The sequence below is a fragment of the Marmota monax genome, unplaced genomic scaffold (genome assembly GCF_021218885.2).
Source record: "Marmota monax isolate L192 unplaced genomic scaffold, Marmota_monax_Labrador192_F-V1.1 WCK01_AAM20220418_F8-fsc00004, whole genome shotgun sequence".
In the NCBI taxonomy this organism is placed as follows: domain Eukaryota; kingdom Metazoa; phylum Chordata; class Mammalia; order Rodentia; family Sciuridae; genus Marmota; species Marmota monax.
The window spans coordinates 30,249,222-30,269,600 of record NW_026692881.1 but is presented as its reverse complement, the minus strand read 5'-3'; the positions used below and the strand labels follow the sequence as shown (position 1 = coordinate 30,269,600).

General features: G+C 43.0%; 1 protein-coding gene across 3 annotated transcripts in view; it reads left to right on the top strand.

Moving 5' to 3' along the window:
* Positions 1–17,232: 17,232 nt before the first annotated feature.
* Gfra1 (GDNF family receptor alpha 1) overlaps positions 17,233–20,379 on the top strand; it is a 194,029-nt gene continuing 190,882 nt past the window's right edge. The window contains exons 1-3 of one of the 3 annotated variants that reach the window (XM_046450303.2): positions 17,233–17,352; positions 18,043–18,327; positions 19,178–19,471. In XM_046450303.2, the coding sequence (XP_046306259.1) occupies positions 18,288–18,327; positions 19,178–19,471 (334 nt within the window). In that variant the 5' untranslated portion in view covers positions 17,233–17,352; positions 18,043–18,287. Of the gene's footprint in view, positions 17,353–17,597; positions 17,745–17,922; positions 18,328–19,177; positions 19,472–20,379 lie in introns of those variants that run through there. The other 2 variants (XM_046450301.2, XM_046450302.2) reach the window with 2 other exon arrangements.

Sequence of the window (20,379 nt, the reverse complement as noted above, 5' to 3'; positions counted from 1 at the left end):
TTTAGAAACTAGAAATTACTCTAAGTAGATGTTTTATATGGTCTTTTTCTTGTGTTAGTAACTCTCAACTTTCTGAAAGAAAGAAAGAAAGAGAGAAATTTTTTTTTGTAGAGTCAATGACACACCCCAGGAATGATATATGAGATGGCGTCAGAAAGTGGAGAGGAGCTATATTTCCATGTTTGTTCCTGGCTACATAAGATACAGTTCAGAGCAAGCTGAAACATAGCCTACATACCTGATTTTGATTTGTGGACATGAACTGTGAACCCCTCCTGCCAGGCTCCCCATGTCATCCCCATGAGAAGACAGGATTTAAAAATTTATAAGAGTTATTCTCTCTGGAAAGGAGATGCTTTAAGTTATAGTATCTTATTGTATCTTGCTTTCGGAGAGAAACAGAGGAGTTTTCAAACACTTTCTTCTCTTTCCAAGTCTTCTCCTTGACTTCTTAGATTCCACCCTTATTTTGCTAATTTAGCACACTCTGGTTTACAAAGAATTTGACCTCAACTGAAGTTTCTTTAAAAGTAAGTGTTCTGGTGGGGGCGTGGTGGCACACGCCTGTAATCCCAGAGACTTGGGAGGCTGAGGCAGGAGGATGGGGAGTTCAAAGCCAGCTTCAGCAATTTAGCAAGCCCCTAAGCAACCAGTGAGATCCTGTCTAAATAAAACATTTAAATAAAGAGCTGGGGTGTGGCTCAGTGGTTAAGTGCCACTGAGTTCAATCCCTGGTACAAAAAACAACCATAATAAAAATAAATAAGTAAATAACAGTAAATGTGGCTAAATGTGGGTTAAAAAAAAAAAGCTAGGAATCATTAGGTAGTAGAAAATAAAAAAGGCCCAGGCTGTCAGTTACCAAGAATCTATAGAAATAAACAGATTCAGAATTATACTTGAACTCCCATTAAAACCAGTGAAGCGGTAACTGGGACATGATTTAGTTTGCAGAAATAGTGGATGGAGATAAGCAGGTAAATGTGAGCTTCCATATAAACAACTACAACTGCAAAATTTTTCTTCTCAAACATGATCAAACATAAATATACTTGTAAAATTGTTAATTCAGAGAAAGATGTTTCAAAAATCCCTTCAAATAATATTTTGAGGCCTGATTTTTTTTAAATGGTCACTTTGTTTAATTCATGCTCTCTTTCTTGAATAGAAGGGAAAGCTTTTTAAACTTGAGTTAAATCTTCCTCTTTTTCCTTTTCCTCTCCTTCCCTTATTTTCAACCCCCTTCCTCCTTACCCATTTCTACCTAAAACAATGATCATGCCAGTCTGAGTCACGGGACTCTTCAGGGCAGAGATGACAAAACCCGTATATTTGCTTTTTTTGAATTCTACTTCTCACTCCCAGCAGGGCTTTGACCCCAGGCAGCACAGGATATTCAACTTCTCTTGGCCTGATCTACACTTAGTCTGGTTTACTGTTCCAGACAGTGGTAGCCATACATATGAGAAGGGCTCTTTCTGCAGGATGAGCCAGGAGCTTCTTCTCCTTAAGAAAAAGAAAAAAGTGAGGTTTTATTTGCCATATTTTGTTTTCATGTTAATCTCGTGACTTTGCTGCCTGCCTTCCCTAACACAGAAGTGTGCTCATTTTAAACAAATGGTAACTCATTTTTGCTTCTTTCCAAATTGCTCTTCTGTGAATCATGTTCATTTGTTTGTCCAATCATTGAATTTTTATTGGATTTCTATTATTATGGCAGGCTCCAGCGCATAACATACTGTGAGTTACTCAGTGCTGATGCTGAGAGCTATTCAAAGATGATAAAGAAACAGCCTTACCTTCAAGAAACTTGCCATCTGGTAATAACCACCTATAATACAAGAAAGACTATGATAAATATCATCCAAGTTAAATGATGCAAGAATTCAAAAAAAGTACTCTTCTGAATTTCTTTGAGTCGTCTGCTGTTGTAAACCTTTATCTCTGATTCAAGCATTTTAAAAATCATGTTCCTCCAGGCTTTTTTTTTCATAATTTCAGGTCTTTTTAAAGTGATTTAATCATGAAAGACTTCCTCTATTTACCTTTTCAGAGAACCACAGCTTTCTCATCAATGTGTCAAGGTAACCTTTATAGCGTTTGTAAATGCTGGTAAATGTGGGACTCATTTTTAAAAGTGGAAACCAAGAAATCAATGCCAATATTTCATCAGTAACAAAAGAATGGATTAATAGTGGAAATAAAGAATGCCTCAAAAACTCTGAAATCATCACCAGTTATAACTCCCACACTTCAAGCTAAGGAAAAAAATTCTAATGTCATCGGCTCAGGTGCATACCTATAGGCACATTGAGTTTTAAATAATTCTTTGGCATTTCTTGGGATCAGGATAGAGGAAAATTATTAATATTTATACATTACATCTGTAGACTTTGTGAAACAATTAAAATTATATGGTGTAACAATTTCCTATAATTTTTCAGCACATGCCCGGCTCATTCTAAGTGAATGGGTAAATGGACTCGGTGTATTTCTTATACTCAGCAAGGTGCTGACAGATAGAAAGCACTTAACACATACATGTTAAAGGAATGGATGGTGAAAAACTCTTGTTTTAGGTACTCAACTAAGTTATGACACTCACTCATAATCCTCAGTGCTGATGAATGTTCTTATGGCAATTCCAGTATCTCAATATTTCAGGAGTTGAAGTCCACACTTCCAGGCTTCCAGGGTGGATGCTGTTTATTCTCTTCACCTAGTCAACTCAAGCTTTGAGAGTCAGTTTGAATGTCAATTTCTCAGAGAGCCTAATTATCATTTATCAATGTCTAACTCATGACCTGCCTGAGTCAGATTCATCTGGATGATTGGTAAAAATGCAGATTCCTACTTAACTGACATTGTTAGACTCACATTCATAACAGCATTATTCATGGTGGCCAAAAGGACAGAAATAACCCAAAGTCCTTCAACAGATAAATAAATAAAGTTAATGTTGTTTCTACATAAATGGAAGAAAAATTCTGATCCATGCTACATCATGAATGAACTTGGAAGACATTATGCAGCTAAGGGAGAGAAGAGAGGAGTTTCATAGAGAAGATGATAAAAGTTCTAGAGATGAATAGTTGCACATAATGTGACTGGAATTAATGCTATTGAACTGTATATTTAAAATGGTTAAAATGATAAAAAAAATTGTTATAGACACTTTGCCACAATTTTTTAAAAAGGGTAGATTTCCTGGCCCTACAGATCTGTTAAATCAGAAAATGCAGAGATGGAAAGGGAATGGAGCAGGTAGGGGGAATGCATGCTTTCCAGCTGACTCTGATGTAAGTTTGGGGACACTGATACCATCCACAATAAATTCTTCCTACTTTATTCCCCACAGTGATCTACACTCTCACTTTGTCATGACTAAAGCTCTATGAGAGCAGGGGTGATGGTGGTCTTTTTCAGCAATGTATCCTCAGTAATTACTAAAATACCTGGCTCAGAATGGTGCCCATTGTATATTTGTTGAGTTACTTAATTCGAATGAAAGCCTCATTAAGACACGTATGATGGGGTGGCCAGCACCCCGACAAAGCAGGTTCCTGTTCAGGAAGTGTGAGCTGCCTGGGAAGATAAAAAGTCTGAAATAATCAGTAAGAAATAAGACAAAGCCAAAGATTCGATTTAAAAAGCAGAGCGACTGATGGGTCTTCCAGTTCTGATAGGAACTGGAACTGAACAACTAACAAAGGCCCTGATTCTTTATTTAAGGGGGAGTACATCAAAGGTAGGCATAAGGGGTGAGTGGCAGAAGTCTTGTTTTGGTGCTTGCTTCTCTGGGTGGCAGGGGTCTTGCAGTAAACAGGTTGATTGGCATTTGGCAAACTACACCCATCTCCAGGAGGCTGTTTGGCTCTAGAGGGTTCCTCCCATCTCCAGAGCTGTGCTTGAACTTGAGTGGAGAGCTAGAAAACACCAACATGAATTATGTACTCTCCAACCAGTAGATTCTTCCTGGGAAGTCCCAAGACTGGGCTTCCCTGCCTAATGGCTCCATAGTTGCTCAGTTCACCCATGGTTTATAGATGGCCCCCAGCAGATAAGTACAACAGTTGTCTTGAATGGCTAATCTGAAGATTTGAGGTAATGAGCATAAAGGACCTTGCACTGTGCCTGATTCATAGTAACAATGAATTACTAGAAGCCTTATTTTCATTCTTAGTATAATTATTCAGGGTTTAGGTCAAGAGTTGCTAACTCAGATGCCAAGAGATTCCAAGCAGTTAATATGGTTACTATATTATCCATTATGAAGAGATGGGAGTCGTGGTGGACTAAGTCGTATGTGGCACGCTTATGTTAAGCATGATTTAGCACTTGCCTATTGGTGCTCCTAGGCACTCAGTCCTAGAGTTACAAGATCATTGGGTTTTTCAAGGGAAGCTGTAAATATGGATTTTCATCTCAAATGTTCCAATTTACATATGCCACATAGCTATTTAGAAGCTTTTAAAGCTCAGTGAAAACCAAATAGAACACGGTTGTCTGATTAGTCCCAAGACTAAGGCCATTCAAAGTCCCTAGAATAGACCCTTTGTCTGTTAAAGACAGAACTGGAATCTTCTACCTTGATCAGACTCACCATGCTTCTGGGTGTGGGAGCTCATCTAATTCAAATCAATCAAAACAATAGGGGAAAGGGTGATGATAGAGTCCTGCCCAGAAGTTCAAGATGTGGAAGGCCAAGATTGATGTTCATGGATGCTTATGGAAGTGTTGATATTACTGCAGACCCAAATGGTAGTACAACAGTGTTGGGGAGATTGTCATGTCATATGATCTTATTTTATTGGTTCCCAGTAGGTTTATTGGTGAACTACTTACTACCATTGCAATTAGGTTATTTATCTACACCTATGAGGACAGAATTATTTCCCACAGCTAGGGGGCTCTAGCAGTCCACCTTTCAGACACAAATGAATTTGCTGTAATTTATAAATGTAAAAATGGATGGCTCTTTCCACTATTATCTCTAAATATAAGAGGTTGATAGAATCTAAACTTTTTTATCCACATGCAATATTACTGATATTCTTTATTAAAATTATTTTCTTTTACTTTTTTCTCCTTTTTATTTTTTTAAAAAAGTTTATATGTAATTAAACTGTTGATTTTGTGTTGAAAGTGTTTTAAATATCTCAATTAGAAAGTAAATATCTATTTATGTCAGAAGTTATTGGCATGTCCAGTAATTATACCATGCATTTAGGTTGGTATGTTTTAACCCAATTCTTCTTATCTCACACATTTAGGGGAAAATTACATATTGATGCTGATAGATAACCAGAAAAATAATTTCTCACTCTGCAAAAATTACATAATTTGACCACTTAAAAACTCAAACAACTTTTCAGCTTTTAAGGATACTCAACAAAAGAAGATTTAAGTGGAGTATCTGAAGTTTTATCTTCTGTCACTCCTGCTATTTTTTTTTTTTTTTTGACATTTTCACTATCAAGACATTGAAATGTACTAATTTAGCCTTAATTCCCAGTTTCTCCTTCTCGTGCCCTCCATTCTGCTCTAGGACATGTTTTAAAAGCACTTAGAGGCACTTAATGGACAGATTTAGCAAAATCTTCATCCTGTTTTCACAGCTCAGTCGCATACAAAAGACTGAATAAACTCTTTCCTCCTCCTGTCTTCATCCCTTAAAAATATTGATTGTGGTCAAGGAGGGGAGGCAGAGGGAGATTTCTCTTGTGTGAAAGCTACACAGGAAAAAAAATTTTTTTTGAATTGGTTCTTTTCAGATGCTAAATGCCCACTTCCTCTTTCTTATCAGCCACTTTAATGTAGTACTGGAAATAACGGTACTTAAACAAGTACCCACACATATTTTCAGTTTCCTGAATATCTCAAATATTGCAGTTTCCCAAATATACTAACTTCAGGAAAATAGAAAATGCATTTTATTCCAGTCCCTTCTTTCCAATTTGCAAACCCAAGAGAGTTTAAGGGAAATGCAATCCACATATTTCTGGGCATTTCTACTCAAATACATTCATCTAGAGGGTTTTTATTTTTTCTTTTATGAAAATGATTTGATGTCTCTGAAGCTTTTAAAATAAATCTTGGTACTACTCTTTTTTTCCCTCTTAAGGAAAAGAGTTTCTTTGGACAAAATTAAGTTAATAGAAATCCTTTAATATTGACTTTCATTTTAAATTTGAGTCATTTTGGTAAGGGTGAGTATTGAACTCACTTCTAAACGATTGCATTATCTAGTCCCTCATCTGTTTTTATCATTTCCTTTATTACATTGTTTCAAGTCCTTTTTACATAGTGAATCATTCATTTATTCAACTTATATATTTAGGTAATTATTTGTATCATACTTGTACTAGGTGCTGGGGATACAGCAAGAATATGACAGATTTGCTTCCTGCCCTCATGAAACTTAGGATCCAGAAGAAAAGAGGAATATTAAGGGTTTGAAAGCCTCATGAGAGAACGCCAGGGGACAGCAGACAAGGCTTCCCAAAGGAAATATCCTGTAAGTTGAGAACTTCAGCCAAACAAAATAGGGGCCAGGTGAAGATCCAGGTTAAGTGAACAGCAGGTGCTAAACTCAGGTGGAACAGAAAGGAGGCTAATATGGCTGGAACTTAGGAAATGGGGGGGTAGGGGTACAAGAAGAGGCTGGGCAGATCATGCAAGATCTGTGTCTCCATCTGCCTCTTAGAAATCATAGCAGTCACAGCCGTTAATAGACACAAAACAGGTGTACAAAAGTACACATACATACACACACACAGAGAAACCATATAAATATGGAGGCAGATATGAGAGGAGTCTATTTACAAAGATAGGAACACAAGAGATGGCCCAAAAGCCACCAAGAGAGAGGCCTAGAAAACAAAAGGAATCAACCCTGCCAACATGTGATCTCCAGAACTGGGACAATAAATTTCTGTTTATACCACCCAGCCTACAAAACAAATAATGTTAAACAGCTTAATTCAGTGCAAGACTTTCATATGCTATTACAGACTTTAAGTCTCTAAGAGAAAGGATAAAATGTCAGCAATTTACTTGACAGTGAAACTTTTTTCTCTGTGCATTTCATGGGGATCAGTTTTTTGAAGATCAGCCCCTGGGAAATGCTGACCTAGAACCCTGAACTCAGCCAAGGGTTAAGGAGGAGAGTTTGCAGTGAGCAAATGAGTCAATATGGTTGCCTTAGGTTGTAAATAACTAACAGCCCTTTAATGTTCCTGGGAATTCTTCTCCACACAATGAATCTGTAGAAGATGACTTCAAGGCCCTGCAGGGAACTAAGTGAAGATTCTTAGGGTTGAGAGAGCAAGCATTTGGAGCAACCAGATGTACTACTCTATAAGTCTCACCTTTACCCAGGATCAATTGTGCAATTTGCAGGACCCAGAGCAAAGTAGAAATGCAGGACTCTGTGGATAAGTTAAGAATTTCAAAATGTTGACAGAACATTAAACCAAGCTCTGAGCATAGACACTTTGTGTGATTACACAGCCCTCACATTCATAAAGCCAACCTTGCTTTGACTGCTTCAACCTAACCCTTGATAATCTTACACTACTGTCTATTCATTTCATGAACTACACTTAGAAGACTTCCATGTTGGGGGGTCCCCAAAACCATCTATGGGGTGGTTCAATGAATCTCCAGGAGACTCACAGGATTCAGCTTGTAGTTGTATTAATGGCTCTGATTTACTGCAGGCAAAGGTGATAAAATAAGCTCAGCAAAGGAAAAGAACCATGAAGCTAAGTCCACAGGAAACCAGAGTTAAGTTTCCCAGAATCCTCTCCCACAGGAGTCACAGGATGCACTTAAGGAAGTTCATGAGAGATACAGTGCCCAAGGTTTCTCCCGGGAGCTGCTACATAGTCACCATCTTGCTAACATGTACCAAAATTCTGGTTGTGCTAATAAGTGTTTACACTAACAGGAAAGAGCAAGTTCAGGCACAAATCAACTTCTAACACTACCTCCTCCTCAGGCTGAGAGGAAAAACTTGTCAACAAGTTCAGGTTTTCTCTATTCAGCAACCTCAGATGATTCTTTAAGAAAGCCAGTAAAAGATGATGTCCAAGTGAGTTGCGAGTACCTGGTGAAGAAATCTTTCTTTCTCTCTCTTCTTCTACAACTTGTTTGAGCATGAGGTGAAAGTGAAAGCTTATTTTTTTTTTAAAAAAAAGAATTACATTCAAGATTTTGGGTGCTGTCAGACATGGTTGAAGTCTTCCCCTGCACAGCAACCCATGCTTGACTACCAGTTTCCAAAAATGAGTCTCTTCTAGACTGCACAGTACTCACCGGCTCCAGACCAGTGCATACAGCCCTTTTGCCACCCAACCAATCAGTTAAAAACTCAGTCAAAGTAAAGCACAACTAGCCAAAAATGCTCCTGAATCAACTCTCCCAAGAATATTTACAGTTTAACAGGGGACATTATATCAAAGCTTTAAGGATGGACCTTCAGCCAACAAGGTAGCCTCTCACTTTGGCAGGACAGTCACTTGGTAAAGCCCTGACTTTGCATTCACTGTGAAATGGGAAGCTTTCACCAGAAGTCTCTGTCAAGTTCAATGAAAGGCTATACTGATTTGTCATTCTTAAGCATTATTCATCTTCACAGGAATTACAGTGAGAATAATTCAGGTTAAGCCAAATGCCCCCTAATATTTTGGGAAGGAAGCTTGGGAAGGGGTCTAGGATAAGTGTCCAAATATCCCAGATCTCTATTCATTGAGAGTGTGTTTGTTTTTTTTTACCAACTTGCACTATGAAGCCTCTAATATTTAATGAATGGAGCTATTAGATGATTTTCAAAGATAAATTATTATTTAATATTTGTCAAGCCCATATACTAGGGGGTACAAAATATGAAAATTTGGGTTTTGCTCCTCAGAACATCAGGAATCTTGTCTACACAGTTTGGCACCTGGGGAAGGACATTGGCCTTGAAACCATTGGCTCCTTGACTAAAAAGCTAGGTGGCCTTGGGCAAGTCTCAGTAGATGACTCTAGCTGCAATTTCCCCAGCTGCTTAGGAAAGAAAATAGTCTCTCTTTCATCACAGAGTGGGTGTGAAGATTAAATAGTGTAATTTAATTCATTTGAAAATGATTGGCAAACTACAAATTGTGTGCCTGAATATGTGCACATGCTTAGAAAATAAGAGAAAGTGACTGCATTTAAGAAAACCAATACATTTAATAAATGATGGCAATAACCCAGCCCCATTATAGGGAGCAGTTACTGTCATCATCTGCATCACTGATGGCACAATTAACTTAATTAACACATACCTCTGCGGTGAGTCTGCTGAAATAACACTTTTCCTTTTAACAGACCCATGCCTTGCCAGCCAGGCATCTCCGAGCCATGCGTCTTCCAAGTAGGGCGGCCTGAGTGTTAAATGGCTTTTAGCTGGTGTGCAGAAACCAGGATTCCAGAATATCCATATCATTAGCACTTCGAATTACCTAGAAAATTAAAAGAAGTCACACCAAACTCCTGTACACTAGGACAGACCAACACATCCTCAAGCAGGGGTGTGTCTGGATATAAGACGGGTATGACCCTAAAAGGAAGTTACTGTCACCAAATCCAGAGTGACTTCCCACAGGGACAGCATCCTTTTCTGCATGGGATTCTAACAAGGGACACGTGGACCTTTGGTCTGTGCTGGTGGTAAAATGGGTTTTTGACAAATGAGCAGGAGTCCATGTTTAGGTGAGAACAAGTCTGTAGATGGGCAGCTTTGCCATAGAGTGAACCTCTGAAGATCACTTTGGTAGTCAGAGATGAAAGGGAGGCCTGGGATAAAGGATCCTGCCACTTCTATTCTGCAGGTCTTTGTTTTCCTTTCACTTTTTTATAGCTCTCAAGAATGTCCCTCCTACTCTATTACTTTCTCTTCTTCCTCTCCCTCATGTTCTACCTTTCTACCTAGCTCCTCTGAATCTGTAGGCCCTTTATTTTCACTCATGTTGATTATTCATCCTATATTTTAGACTACTACTTTGTTGTTTTGGATATGCAGCTCATCTCCTCAATGAGATTGCACTTTCCTTCAGAGCCGATATTCTTCTGTATTTCCTAAAGCAGCCTAGCAGAGGGCTGGTTCACAATAGATATTCAGCAAAGAATTGTTAATTAAATTTATTTCCCTTTGTTTCTCTTTTATTGGAAATTGGATACACTAGTTCTACAAGAAAGGCTGCATGTATTGGAGACCCAATATATTAGCAGTTCCAATAAGACAAGTTCATTTGTCTCAGGCACACTAGTATGGATTGGACACACCAGGGAAGGCAGACAGCTGTGCTCCAGAAAGTCACCTGGGAATTAGACCCCTTCTGACCTGGTGCTCTGCCATCCCTTATATGTGGTTCTCATGTGCCTGGTTGAACTCAGCACACCAAATAGCAGGATGGGTGATGACAGAAATGTGTAGGCAGAGATAGCCTCTCAGAGGTTCTTCATATCATTTCTGCCATATCTTATTCACCAGCTCCTAGCCCAACAACCACAACCAGCTTCAAAGGAAGATGGGAAATGAAGTCTTTATTCTGAGTGGCAAATGTCCAAACAAAAAAATCAGAATATTATTAATATCACACAGAGGCTTTCAAACTTTTTAAACCATGAGTCACAATGAGAGATACATTTGACATGCCAACCTAATATAGGTACCCTGCACATATAGAAATGAAACATGTTTTATGAAATAATACTTATTCCTATTTTCTGAGATACATTTTCATATTTTATAAAATAAGTATTGGTTATGGCTGTTGAATGAGGTGTGACCTGCACTTTGAAAGGCACTACTTTAGAAGTGTGGGAGAAGAGTCCCAGGGAGTCACTGGAGAACTCCACCATGGATGGGGAAGGAAGCTCTCAGGTCTGGTCTTAGGCAAGATAATTAACCTGCATGCCTAGCAGGCAGCACATATCACACCATGAGCCACCAGATAGACAGATGCAATCATGGAGTATCACAGACCAGAAGTGGAGTCTCTGTTGATGCTTAAGCAAAACAAACAAAAACAAGCAACAAGAACAACAAAAACAGAGGGCCCAAGAGGGTGTCTTCATCAACACATTGTCTAGAGATGGGGAAAATTTTTTTTGTCTCTTAATGTGTGATGTGTTTTTAGAAAAAAATATACCCCAAAATATCTGTCCCATAGATCTTTCTGTATTTTAAGTGCTACAGATAATTCAGATCAAATCCAAATGGATCTCATTACAATTCTCTGTCATGGCCTCAAATTTATGAACTGTGTCAAGGACACCCTCATCTCTTCATTGTGATAGTGTATCTCCTAGTCTTTCCTAATTCACTTTTGTGCTAGAGTCATCTAGAGAACAGATTTGTCATTCCTTCTGTAGCCTTCAAATTTGAGGAAAACCTCATATCGTGTGATGTTTTTTCTTTGACAGTTTCAACTGGCTTTTGTCAGATTTCTGACAGGGGAAAATAGAACCAACAACTCTAAGGACGTCGCACTGCATTTGTTTTCAGAGCCACAGTTTTGGAGGAGTTCGAAATGACTTCTAAATGATGTCACAATGGATGCTTTAAAAGAGGTCAGGAGCCCCTGTGCTACAAGTTCCCTTGACTTAATTAGCTGGGGCGGAGGCATTGTCATTAACTTAAAGCTAATTGTGTTAGTGGGCTCTGACTGGTGCTTCCCGAGGTTTGGGTTGTGGCAAACAGCGCATTTCCATGGCATTTATCTAAACGCGCCTGCGTGATGCAGGACAAGAGCAGCAGTGCGCTACAGAACCTTCATTGTTGCAGCAGGGCCTGCGCTGCTCACCCCCAAGTCATTGGTTGCCTCCTGTGCTTCTGCCGATTTGTCCCTGGTGGGAGGGGCCCCATCTCCTCATTTCAGACCTAACAAACATCAATAGAAATGAGAAGTTTTTACTGCCTTAAAGGCTGCTAAAAGGCTTCTGTAGAAGTGAGTCAACGTTTTCAGTCTTGTTTTCATTCCACATCCCAGAGCTCATCCGGATGGGCATCTGTGCTTGGTGCCTCCAGAGAGAGAGAGAGAGAGAGAGAGAGAGAGAGAGAGAGATAGAGAGAGAGAGAGGAGAGAGAGAGGCGCTAATTACTGGACAAAGCTGGGGATTAAGCTTCTCTCTTGCCCTTCTGAAGGAACAGTCCCACTGGAACAGGGTTTAGAGATTATATTAGAGAGTGGTGGAGAGAAAAGGTGTTCCCTCCACCCAGGCGCCCCCATCCTTCCTGGACTGCAACATTCAGGGCTTTTAACCCAACATGTTTGGCAATCACTAAAAAACCTTGCAAGTCCTCAGAAGATGGGGTATCTTTTGCCATATATTCAAGCAATAAGACATGACAGGCACTTTATTTCATCATGGCTGCACACCTTATGCATTTTGTGGCAGAAGGCCAAAGCACAAATGACTTCAACTCTCACGAATATTCTTCCACAAATGCATTAAAAATCCTTGCCCTGGCTTATTAGTACTAAGAAATGAAAATTACCTGAAAACTAAGGAAGAGTGATTTCCTATGATAGGTTCCTCGGGGTCAGGCAACCTGATGGCCAATAAGAAACTTCCATTTGCAAATGGTGTTCAAAAGACACATCTTAATATAGTCATCCTGGAAAAGGTCTCTGAAATCTGAGAACAACAGGCTCTTCCTGTATTGCCAAAGGCCAAGTGTCAATGCAGAGCCTAAGAAGGGGTGTCTGTGTCAGCATATAGAGACCCTTATGCCAGCTCTCGGGTTTAGGTGATTGATATTTTCTTTTTCCCTAAAAGATTGCAAGAGGACTTGTGTGTTTTTAGAAGAATTCTTAACATTTTGGGGACAATTTGGCTTTTAAAAATTTGCCTTTGAAGATGAAGGCTCCAGGGTGGTTGTAATCTGGCCGTTCTCCCAGAGAGAGGCACATTTCTAGATGATTAGAGAACTTCAGGTGGGAATGTTACTCTGCTTCTGGCTTTATGCCTTAAAATATGACCTAAGGCAAGCTATCATTTCCCAGAAATGAAATATGTCATATGTTACTATTAAAGTGAACCAGAAAAAGAGCATTCTATTACAATAATGGGTTTTTTTTAATTTAAATGTCAAATCCCCAAAGGAATAATACATATTTGATACTATTATTGGAACAGAAATACCAGTAATTGTATGAGGTACTTATATTTAGTATTGCTCATAGAGTAAAGGTATTTCATGCAAATCGTCAGTAAAATTATGGTGTGGTGTCAGAAAATGAAGAGCAGCATCACTCATTATTTGTGCAATCAAAATATGCATTTATTGGGGGTTACCATTTGTCAGTTATCAGTGTAAAAGCTGGGAATGCAAAGAAAATGACTAGAATATCTCCTTGCCTTCAAGGAGCTCATATTCCAATTGAGGAGAAGGGGTAGAGCAACTATCTACAAAGCAGTGTCACAACAGACTTGATAGAGATTTCAGTGGGGCCATGGACCATGCTATAGAGAACTGTTAGTTCTGAGGGAAGGAAGGGGTCTTGCCATCCTTACTGGCTTATTCAGTTGAACCGAATGTGAAAACATCAGGATGAAATACATATTATGCAGATGGAACCGAATGGACAAAAGCATAGCAGCAAAAACTAAATAAATGCATAGCATACCTGGAGACTGATGAATGGATTTGTGTAGAGGTAAGTCTGTCAAACTGTCTGATGTCAAATGATGCACACTGATGGACTAGTTCGAGTTAAAGATTCCTGATGAATTTGGAGAGTCTAATTTTACAAAATGAATGTATTTTACACAGCATTCTATAAGGCCAAAGCAATGAAAGTAAAAGACAAAATGTCTCTTGGAATAAAACTGTCATTCTTAACATGACTCATCTGTTAACTTATGAAGAAACACTTGCATCAAGAAATACAAGAAGATTGTTCACTTCATGTGCTTATGGGTGGATTGAAACTAATTTGTAGCATTAAAACCAATTTTCTGCTGAGAAAACACATCACAAAGGACTGCATGAACCTTTAAAATTATTAATATTTGATATTTTGATGTCACCTTTCATCCTGAGATCAGTCCTGTACACATGAGAACAGATAAGCTCCAAGGAAACATGCACAGTATTAACCTAGTAAATCACAATGTTTTTCTTTTATATTCCAAGGCCTTCCTGGCTGTGTTTCTCCCACCCTTAAAAGTTGGTGAATATAGTTATAATGTAGTGATTCTTTAATTAGCGCCTACTACAAGAAGTCTTAGGCTAGAGTGGAGGACACTTCTCTCCATTCATAACTCTCCTGGGAGATGAGCTTTTGATGTTGACATATCCATTTCTCTAATTCTTGGCTTTTTTTGGCCTACTGATTTCATTCTGAGCAGAGAACATACCAGGCATGGGCTGTGTCTTTTTTGACTTCCCCAACAGAGTAACAAAGCATCCTCATCATTATCAACATCACCATCATTATCCTCAAAACAATAACTCTTCCTACTGCTGCTACTTATAAAGCACTCTATGCTGGCACTAATCTATCCTAAGAATTTAATGTATACACCATATTAAGTATTTTCACACCAACATTGGAGGCCAGTGCTGTCCACTAGAACTTTATGTGATGATGGAAAAGTTCTATATCTGTGCCATCCAACATGATTGCATGTGGCTATTGATTAGTGCTACTGAGGAACTACAATTCTCTTTCATTTAATTTTAATTATTTCATTGAAATAGCCATATGGCTATTGGACAACATAGTTGTAGTGGCTGATGGTTTTATTATTATTAGTTTTAAAACAAAGTTCTGTTTTCAGCACCAGTAAGAACTTACTGAGGATAGTGTAAGGGAGTGGATCTGAAATAGTCTTGAAACTATAAATATTTTGAAAGAGTTTCCCTATTCTACATTTGGAGAACTTTCAGTTCACCCTTCTACCCTTAAAAATTTTAATTTAAAAGATTCTGTAAAATACATAGGGTAACATGGACCTTTTTTTTCTAAACAAAGAACACAAATGATGTGGATGATGTTTTAAATGAAACCTCATTGTCATTCAACCATCCAAGCAATGATAAGCAGTCTATCTAGGAAAAACTGGAATTCCAATTACTGATTTCCCAAAGGAAAACATTCATTTTCTGCTTACAAAATGGAACAATGAAAGAGGGTTTTATGTTTGGGGTGTCCATGGAGAAACAAGAGTCTTTAGATAAACTCTTTAATTTCTTTTCAGTCTTCCTTTCACTAAAAACACCTCCCCAGAATTTTTCTGATATGTGTGTGAATATATGATAATAAAATTCTTTTAGTTAAAGAGACTGATTGGAAGACTTAATTACATTATCAGTTCGTCTACCCTGTAACTTACTACTGATAGGGAAAGAGAACTTAAGTAGCCCTTGGTTTGGACCATCTGTCCTGAAAATGTGACATATGTTTGCTTTGTTTACTCAACAACCAAGTGTAAACTGATACACTGAACTAGAAATCTGCATATGGTGTTACTGTGGTGTGTGTTGAGGGAGGGGCCCTTCATGAGCGCATCAGTCTCTTCATACCTCTCCTGAGGAACACGTGCGCAGCAGAAGACGATCATGGATTGGTGGGACGTCCCCGGGGTCTGAGGCGCACACTGAAGCTCAGACACTCTAGGGCGACTCTGAACAATGCGCAGCATGCGCGAGCAGCCACCGCAGCTGAAGGGCGCGCCTGGCTGATGTGTAGTTGAATAGAGAGCTACCCACTCCTCCTCCTTTTCTCCCCGCCCTTACACCATGGCCTCAAACTTCAACTGAAGACCGTGCCCTTTTCAATTAACCCTCCTGGATCAAAACGAGCATTTATTTTCTGTGTTCCGCAGCGACCCATTGTCTGGTGTGATAGGTTTACAGATTTGACAGCTGGGCTCACACAGACTTGATTCAAAATCTGTTTCCCTGAGAGATGAACTTGTACATCAGCAAAGATATCGAATACAAATCCTGAGCGGCCAGACGGCCACCCACCACAGGGAGTTATTTCTCAGACCAGATCTCTAGACCCAGTGCACTGGACTCCCCCAGGCGTGCTGGAAAGAGAGCTTATGTGTCCAACAGCAGTAGGGGGTTCATGCCTGGGAAAGCTGGGGTGAAGGACTGTGTATATATGTTCGGCTTTTTTTTTTTTTTTTTTAGTTTACTCATGAAACAGCCAAGATGGAGGTCACCTTATAAATTTCCCAAAGCCGGGTCTGACCAAGCTTAAACGCTTAAATGGGTTTGGGGCTCTGCTTTTGTCTCCAAGCTTTGGAGGAGAGAGGTAGCTACTGTTTGTGCATATGTGAATGTGTATACCCTGGCACGGATGAACCAGTGGGTGCATCCCATGATCGCCGCTCCGGGGGCTTGTGTCTTTAACGCGCCGAGTCTTGAGTCACAGCTGCGAGTGGCGTGGGGGAAAAACTTTGTGTTCAGAAGGGTCTGGCTGCATTGCACTAAGAAAGAGCCCTTGTGCATTGTGCCCTTTTGTGTGTATGAGTGTGTGTGTGTGTGTATGGGTGTGTGTGTGTGCGTGTGTGTGTGTGTGTGTGTGTGTGTGTGAGAGAGAGAGAGAGAGAGAGAGAGAGAGAGAGAGAGAGAGAGAGAGAAGAATAAGAAGAAGACAAGAGAAGAGGAGAGGGAAAGATGTGTGTATGTGAGCATGTGTGTGTGTGTCTGCGCCCCCGGCCCACTGCATAGCGCTGCGTGTCCTGTGCGCGCGCGTGCGGGTCGGCCCAGGATCCAGCCGCCGGCGCGTGTGCATCTGCCGCGGTCGTGTGGGCGAGTTTCTGAAGGGGCTGGGCTGTCCTGCGGGGCAGTGGGAACAAAAACAGGCCGAGGGTCCTTTGGCCAGGAGAAATCTGGCCACGCCATCCTCAGCGCTGCTTCCAATAACCACTAACATCCCTAATGGACATCCGAACCATGGGCTCTGCTGGGAAATCGTCTTGGCCAATTCGGCCCGCCGAGCTCTAGAAGATTACCGCATCATTTTTTCCTAGCGTGGAGAAAGTGGGCCCGGAAAGGGAGGAGGGGGAGGGGACACTCCCCCAAAGAATAAATAAATAAACAAATAAACTGGCTCCTCGCCGCAGCTGGACGCGGTCGGTTGGGTCCAGGTTGGTGGTATTGGAGTTTTCTGGTTCTGTTTGGAAACCCATCTCCGCTCACTCCCTCTTTCGCTCCAGCCACTCCATTTCATCTTGCAGACGTCCGCCAACTTTGGGGCCCGGGGGGCGCTCGTGGCGTGGGGTTGCACCTGCCAGTGCTCGCGGGTGCTGCGGACCCGCACGCTCTCCTAGGGCGGTGGTGTGGATACTCGCCACTGGGTGAGTGGGTAAAAGGCTCTGACACTGGGGAGGGAGTGGAAGACGCACCGCTGGTAGGGGCGCTAGAACGGGGTTTCGGCCCTAGCCCGGACGCCGGTTGCCTCTCGCCCGCCAGCCTCAGAAAGGAGGCGAGCCCGGGGGGTGGGCTGGGGTGGGGGAGTTCGGCGACGAGGGGTAGCGATTGGTGGTTTGCATGCGGAGGGCTGGCGGCAGAGCAAGCTAGCTAGCGGGCGGGCAAGAGGAGGGGGCGGCTAACTTCCCGGGAGAAGGGGCTCTTTCCGCGCCCGGACTGGATAGGGAGCTACTGCTGCTGCTGCCGCCGCTGCCGCCGCTGCCTCCGCCGAGGGCTCCGACTCCGGGAAGCTGCAGGCTCCGCTCGCAGCGCTCGGAAAGTAACGTTTATTTGTTTGCTTGCGTGCAGCCTCTTGGGTTGTGCCGGATAGTCATCCCCTTGGACTTTGGGAGCCAGTGTCCGACCTCTCCAACCCCCAATCTCCCATTCCGGCGCCTTCCCCACCCTCCCGGAATACACGCACATGCTTCCCCCCCGCGTCCAGACCAGCGCTTCTGGGGGGGTCCTTACCGTGGCGTTGGAAAGTCCCCCACAGCGGGAGGGGGGAGGGGAGAGGGGCGGTAGTGAGAGGCTTCAGCTCTCTGGGCTCTCATTTCAAAGCGCTCTCTCCCTTCCAGGTTGGGTCGGACCTGAACCCCTAACAGCGGAACCGCCATCCGCCCTTGCGACCGCTGGAGCTGACTAGTCGGCGGCGGTGGCGGCAGACGGACCGGGAGTTTCTTCTCCCACTGGATGGAGCTGAACTTTGGGCGGCCAGAAGAGCGCGGTCGTCCGAGGATCGCTGCATGCTGAGCTCCCTCGGCGAGACCCAGCGGCGGTTCGGGATTTTTGGGGGGGCGGGGACCAGCTTCGAGCCGGCACAATGTTCCTGGCGACCCTCTACTTCGCGCTGCCGCTTCTGGGTAAGTCGAGGCCGTCGCCGGCTTTGTTTTTCTTTTCAACCCACGAAGTCTTTCTGTGGGTCACTTGAGGCAGTTCCCCCAAATTGCAGCGCAGGTACCGTGGGTGAGGGAGGAAGAAGTTTCGTTTTGGAAAGGGGACCACGAATCTCTGGGCTTGGGAATCGGTGGCGACGCATCACTGCCAGCAGGGTTTCGTGCCTTTTTTTTTTCTTCCCTGTGTTTTTTAATGATCCAGCCTGGAGGGGAGCTAAGGGGTCCGAGTCCTTCAGCTCGGGCCTAACGCCCCTTCCAGCCCCAAGGAATTCGCGGAAGCGCGGCGGGCAGGTGAACTGGGGGAACATTGGGCAGGGAAAGCAAACTTCGAAGGGAAAACTTTTCTCCGGATAACGTTTCAGTGCTCACCGCCGGGCAAGCAGCAGAACGTGGCGCGCCCGCCTCTCGCCCAGAGCGCGCCTGGTTCCCCGAGCGCTACCAAGCTCCTCCACCCAGAGCCCGCGGGCTAGGGCCGAGCTAGCTGAGCGGGGGAAGGCGGGGCAGCCACTCGCCCTGGTCTCTGCCGGGCAGTGGGGCGGCGGGCACGCTAGGCAGCTGAGGCTCCAGGTCCAACTGAGTACAACCTACGGGCTGAGCCTGAGCCACCTTCCTCCGCGAATCTGGGAAGAGGTGATGGCGGTAGGAGTTAGAGGGCCCAGAAAATGGAACCCCTGGGACAAGGGGGTTAACCCGCACCCCGCCCAGGGAGCCTCTGTAGGTGGTCAAACATCCTCGTCCCAGCGCTAGTCCTTCTCCGGGCCGAGACGTGGGGGTCTCCGCCCCGAGGCATTCAGGCTTCTTCCCTTTCACCCTGCAGATTTGCTTCTGTCAGCGGAGGTGAGCGGCGTGGACCGCCTGGACTGCGTGAAAGCCAGCGATCAGTGCCTGAAAGAACAGAGTTGCAGCACTAAATACCGCACGCTGAGGCAGTGCGTGGCGGGCAAGGAGACTAACTTCAGTCTGGCATCCGGCCTGGAGGCAAAGGATGAGTGCCGCAGCGCTATGGAGGCCCTGAAGCAGAAGTCACTCTACAACTGCCGCTGCAAGAGGGGCATGAAGAAGGAGAAGAACTGCCTGCGAATCTACTGGAGCATGTACCAGAGCCTGCAGGGTATGCACTGACGGCCCTCACCCCCTGCCCCCCATCCCTCTCCGAAGGCAGGTCGGCCCCTTGGTCCCAGAGCCGGCTGATCTCATCCTTCGCTCACTTCTCCCCAGCTGCGGAATGAGGACCTTTCATTGGCCCCTAGGGACCGCAGCAGCTGGTGTTTGCTGCGGCTGGGCTGAGCAGCATTGTTGGGGCTGATTGCTGGAACACCCATTGAGGACATGGGGGCTATCCCCAAGACCCCGCTGACCCATCTGAAACTTGCTCAGAGCATCAGAGTTGGAACCAATTAAAGGTCACCCAAGGAACCCATAGCTCCTCTCCAAGGAGAGCAGGCCCCAGGCTTTAGCTGGTTTCACAGAATACTAATACCAAGGCTTGTCCTGCATCCTGCCTGTAGTTTCCCCTCTTTTTCCCTTCCACCTATTCTGACATAAGATAAAGAAGTATAAAGGAGGGTCCAGTGGAATCCATTCTTTCTTTACCCCTCTCAAAAGGGATCAAAGGCAGATGTGTGAAAAACATTTGTCATCTTAGATTAGCTGAGTCTTGAAGCAGCTGCTGCAGTTCAACTTGGTTAACATAGAAGTAGCTCAGGGAGGAGGAAGATCACTTGCCACATTCATCCATGCCAGTGGGAAGTTTTGGTCTTACATGTGAATCGGAGGTGGCTAGAGTTTGAGTTTGTAAATCTAACCCAAACATCCTGTGCATTCATTCTCCTGAGACTCACACTCATAGATTAGTAATACCCCAATTTGATCTATCAGCTGCTACTTCTTCCCAAATTTATGAATAAAACCTGTTTCAGAGATGGACTTTTTAATAGACAGGGCACCTGCCTTCTGACCACATGCAATGTTTTGGGCAAACAGAAATGGGGGGTCTCTTCTGGGTTACTTTTCTTCCAT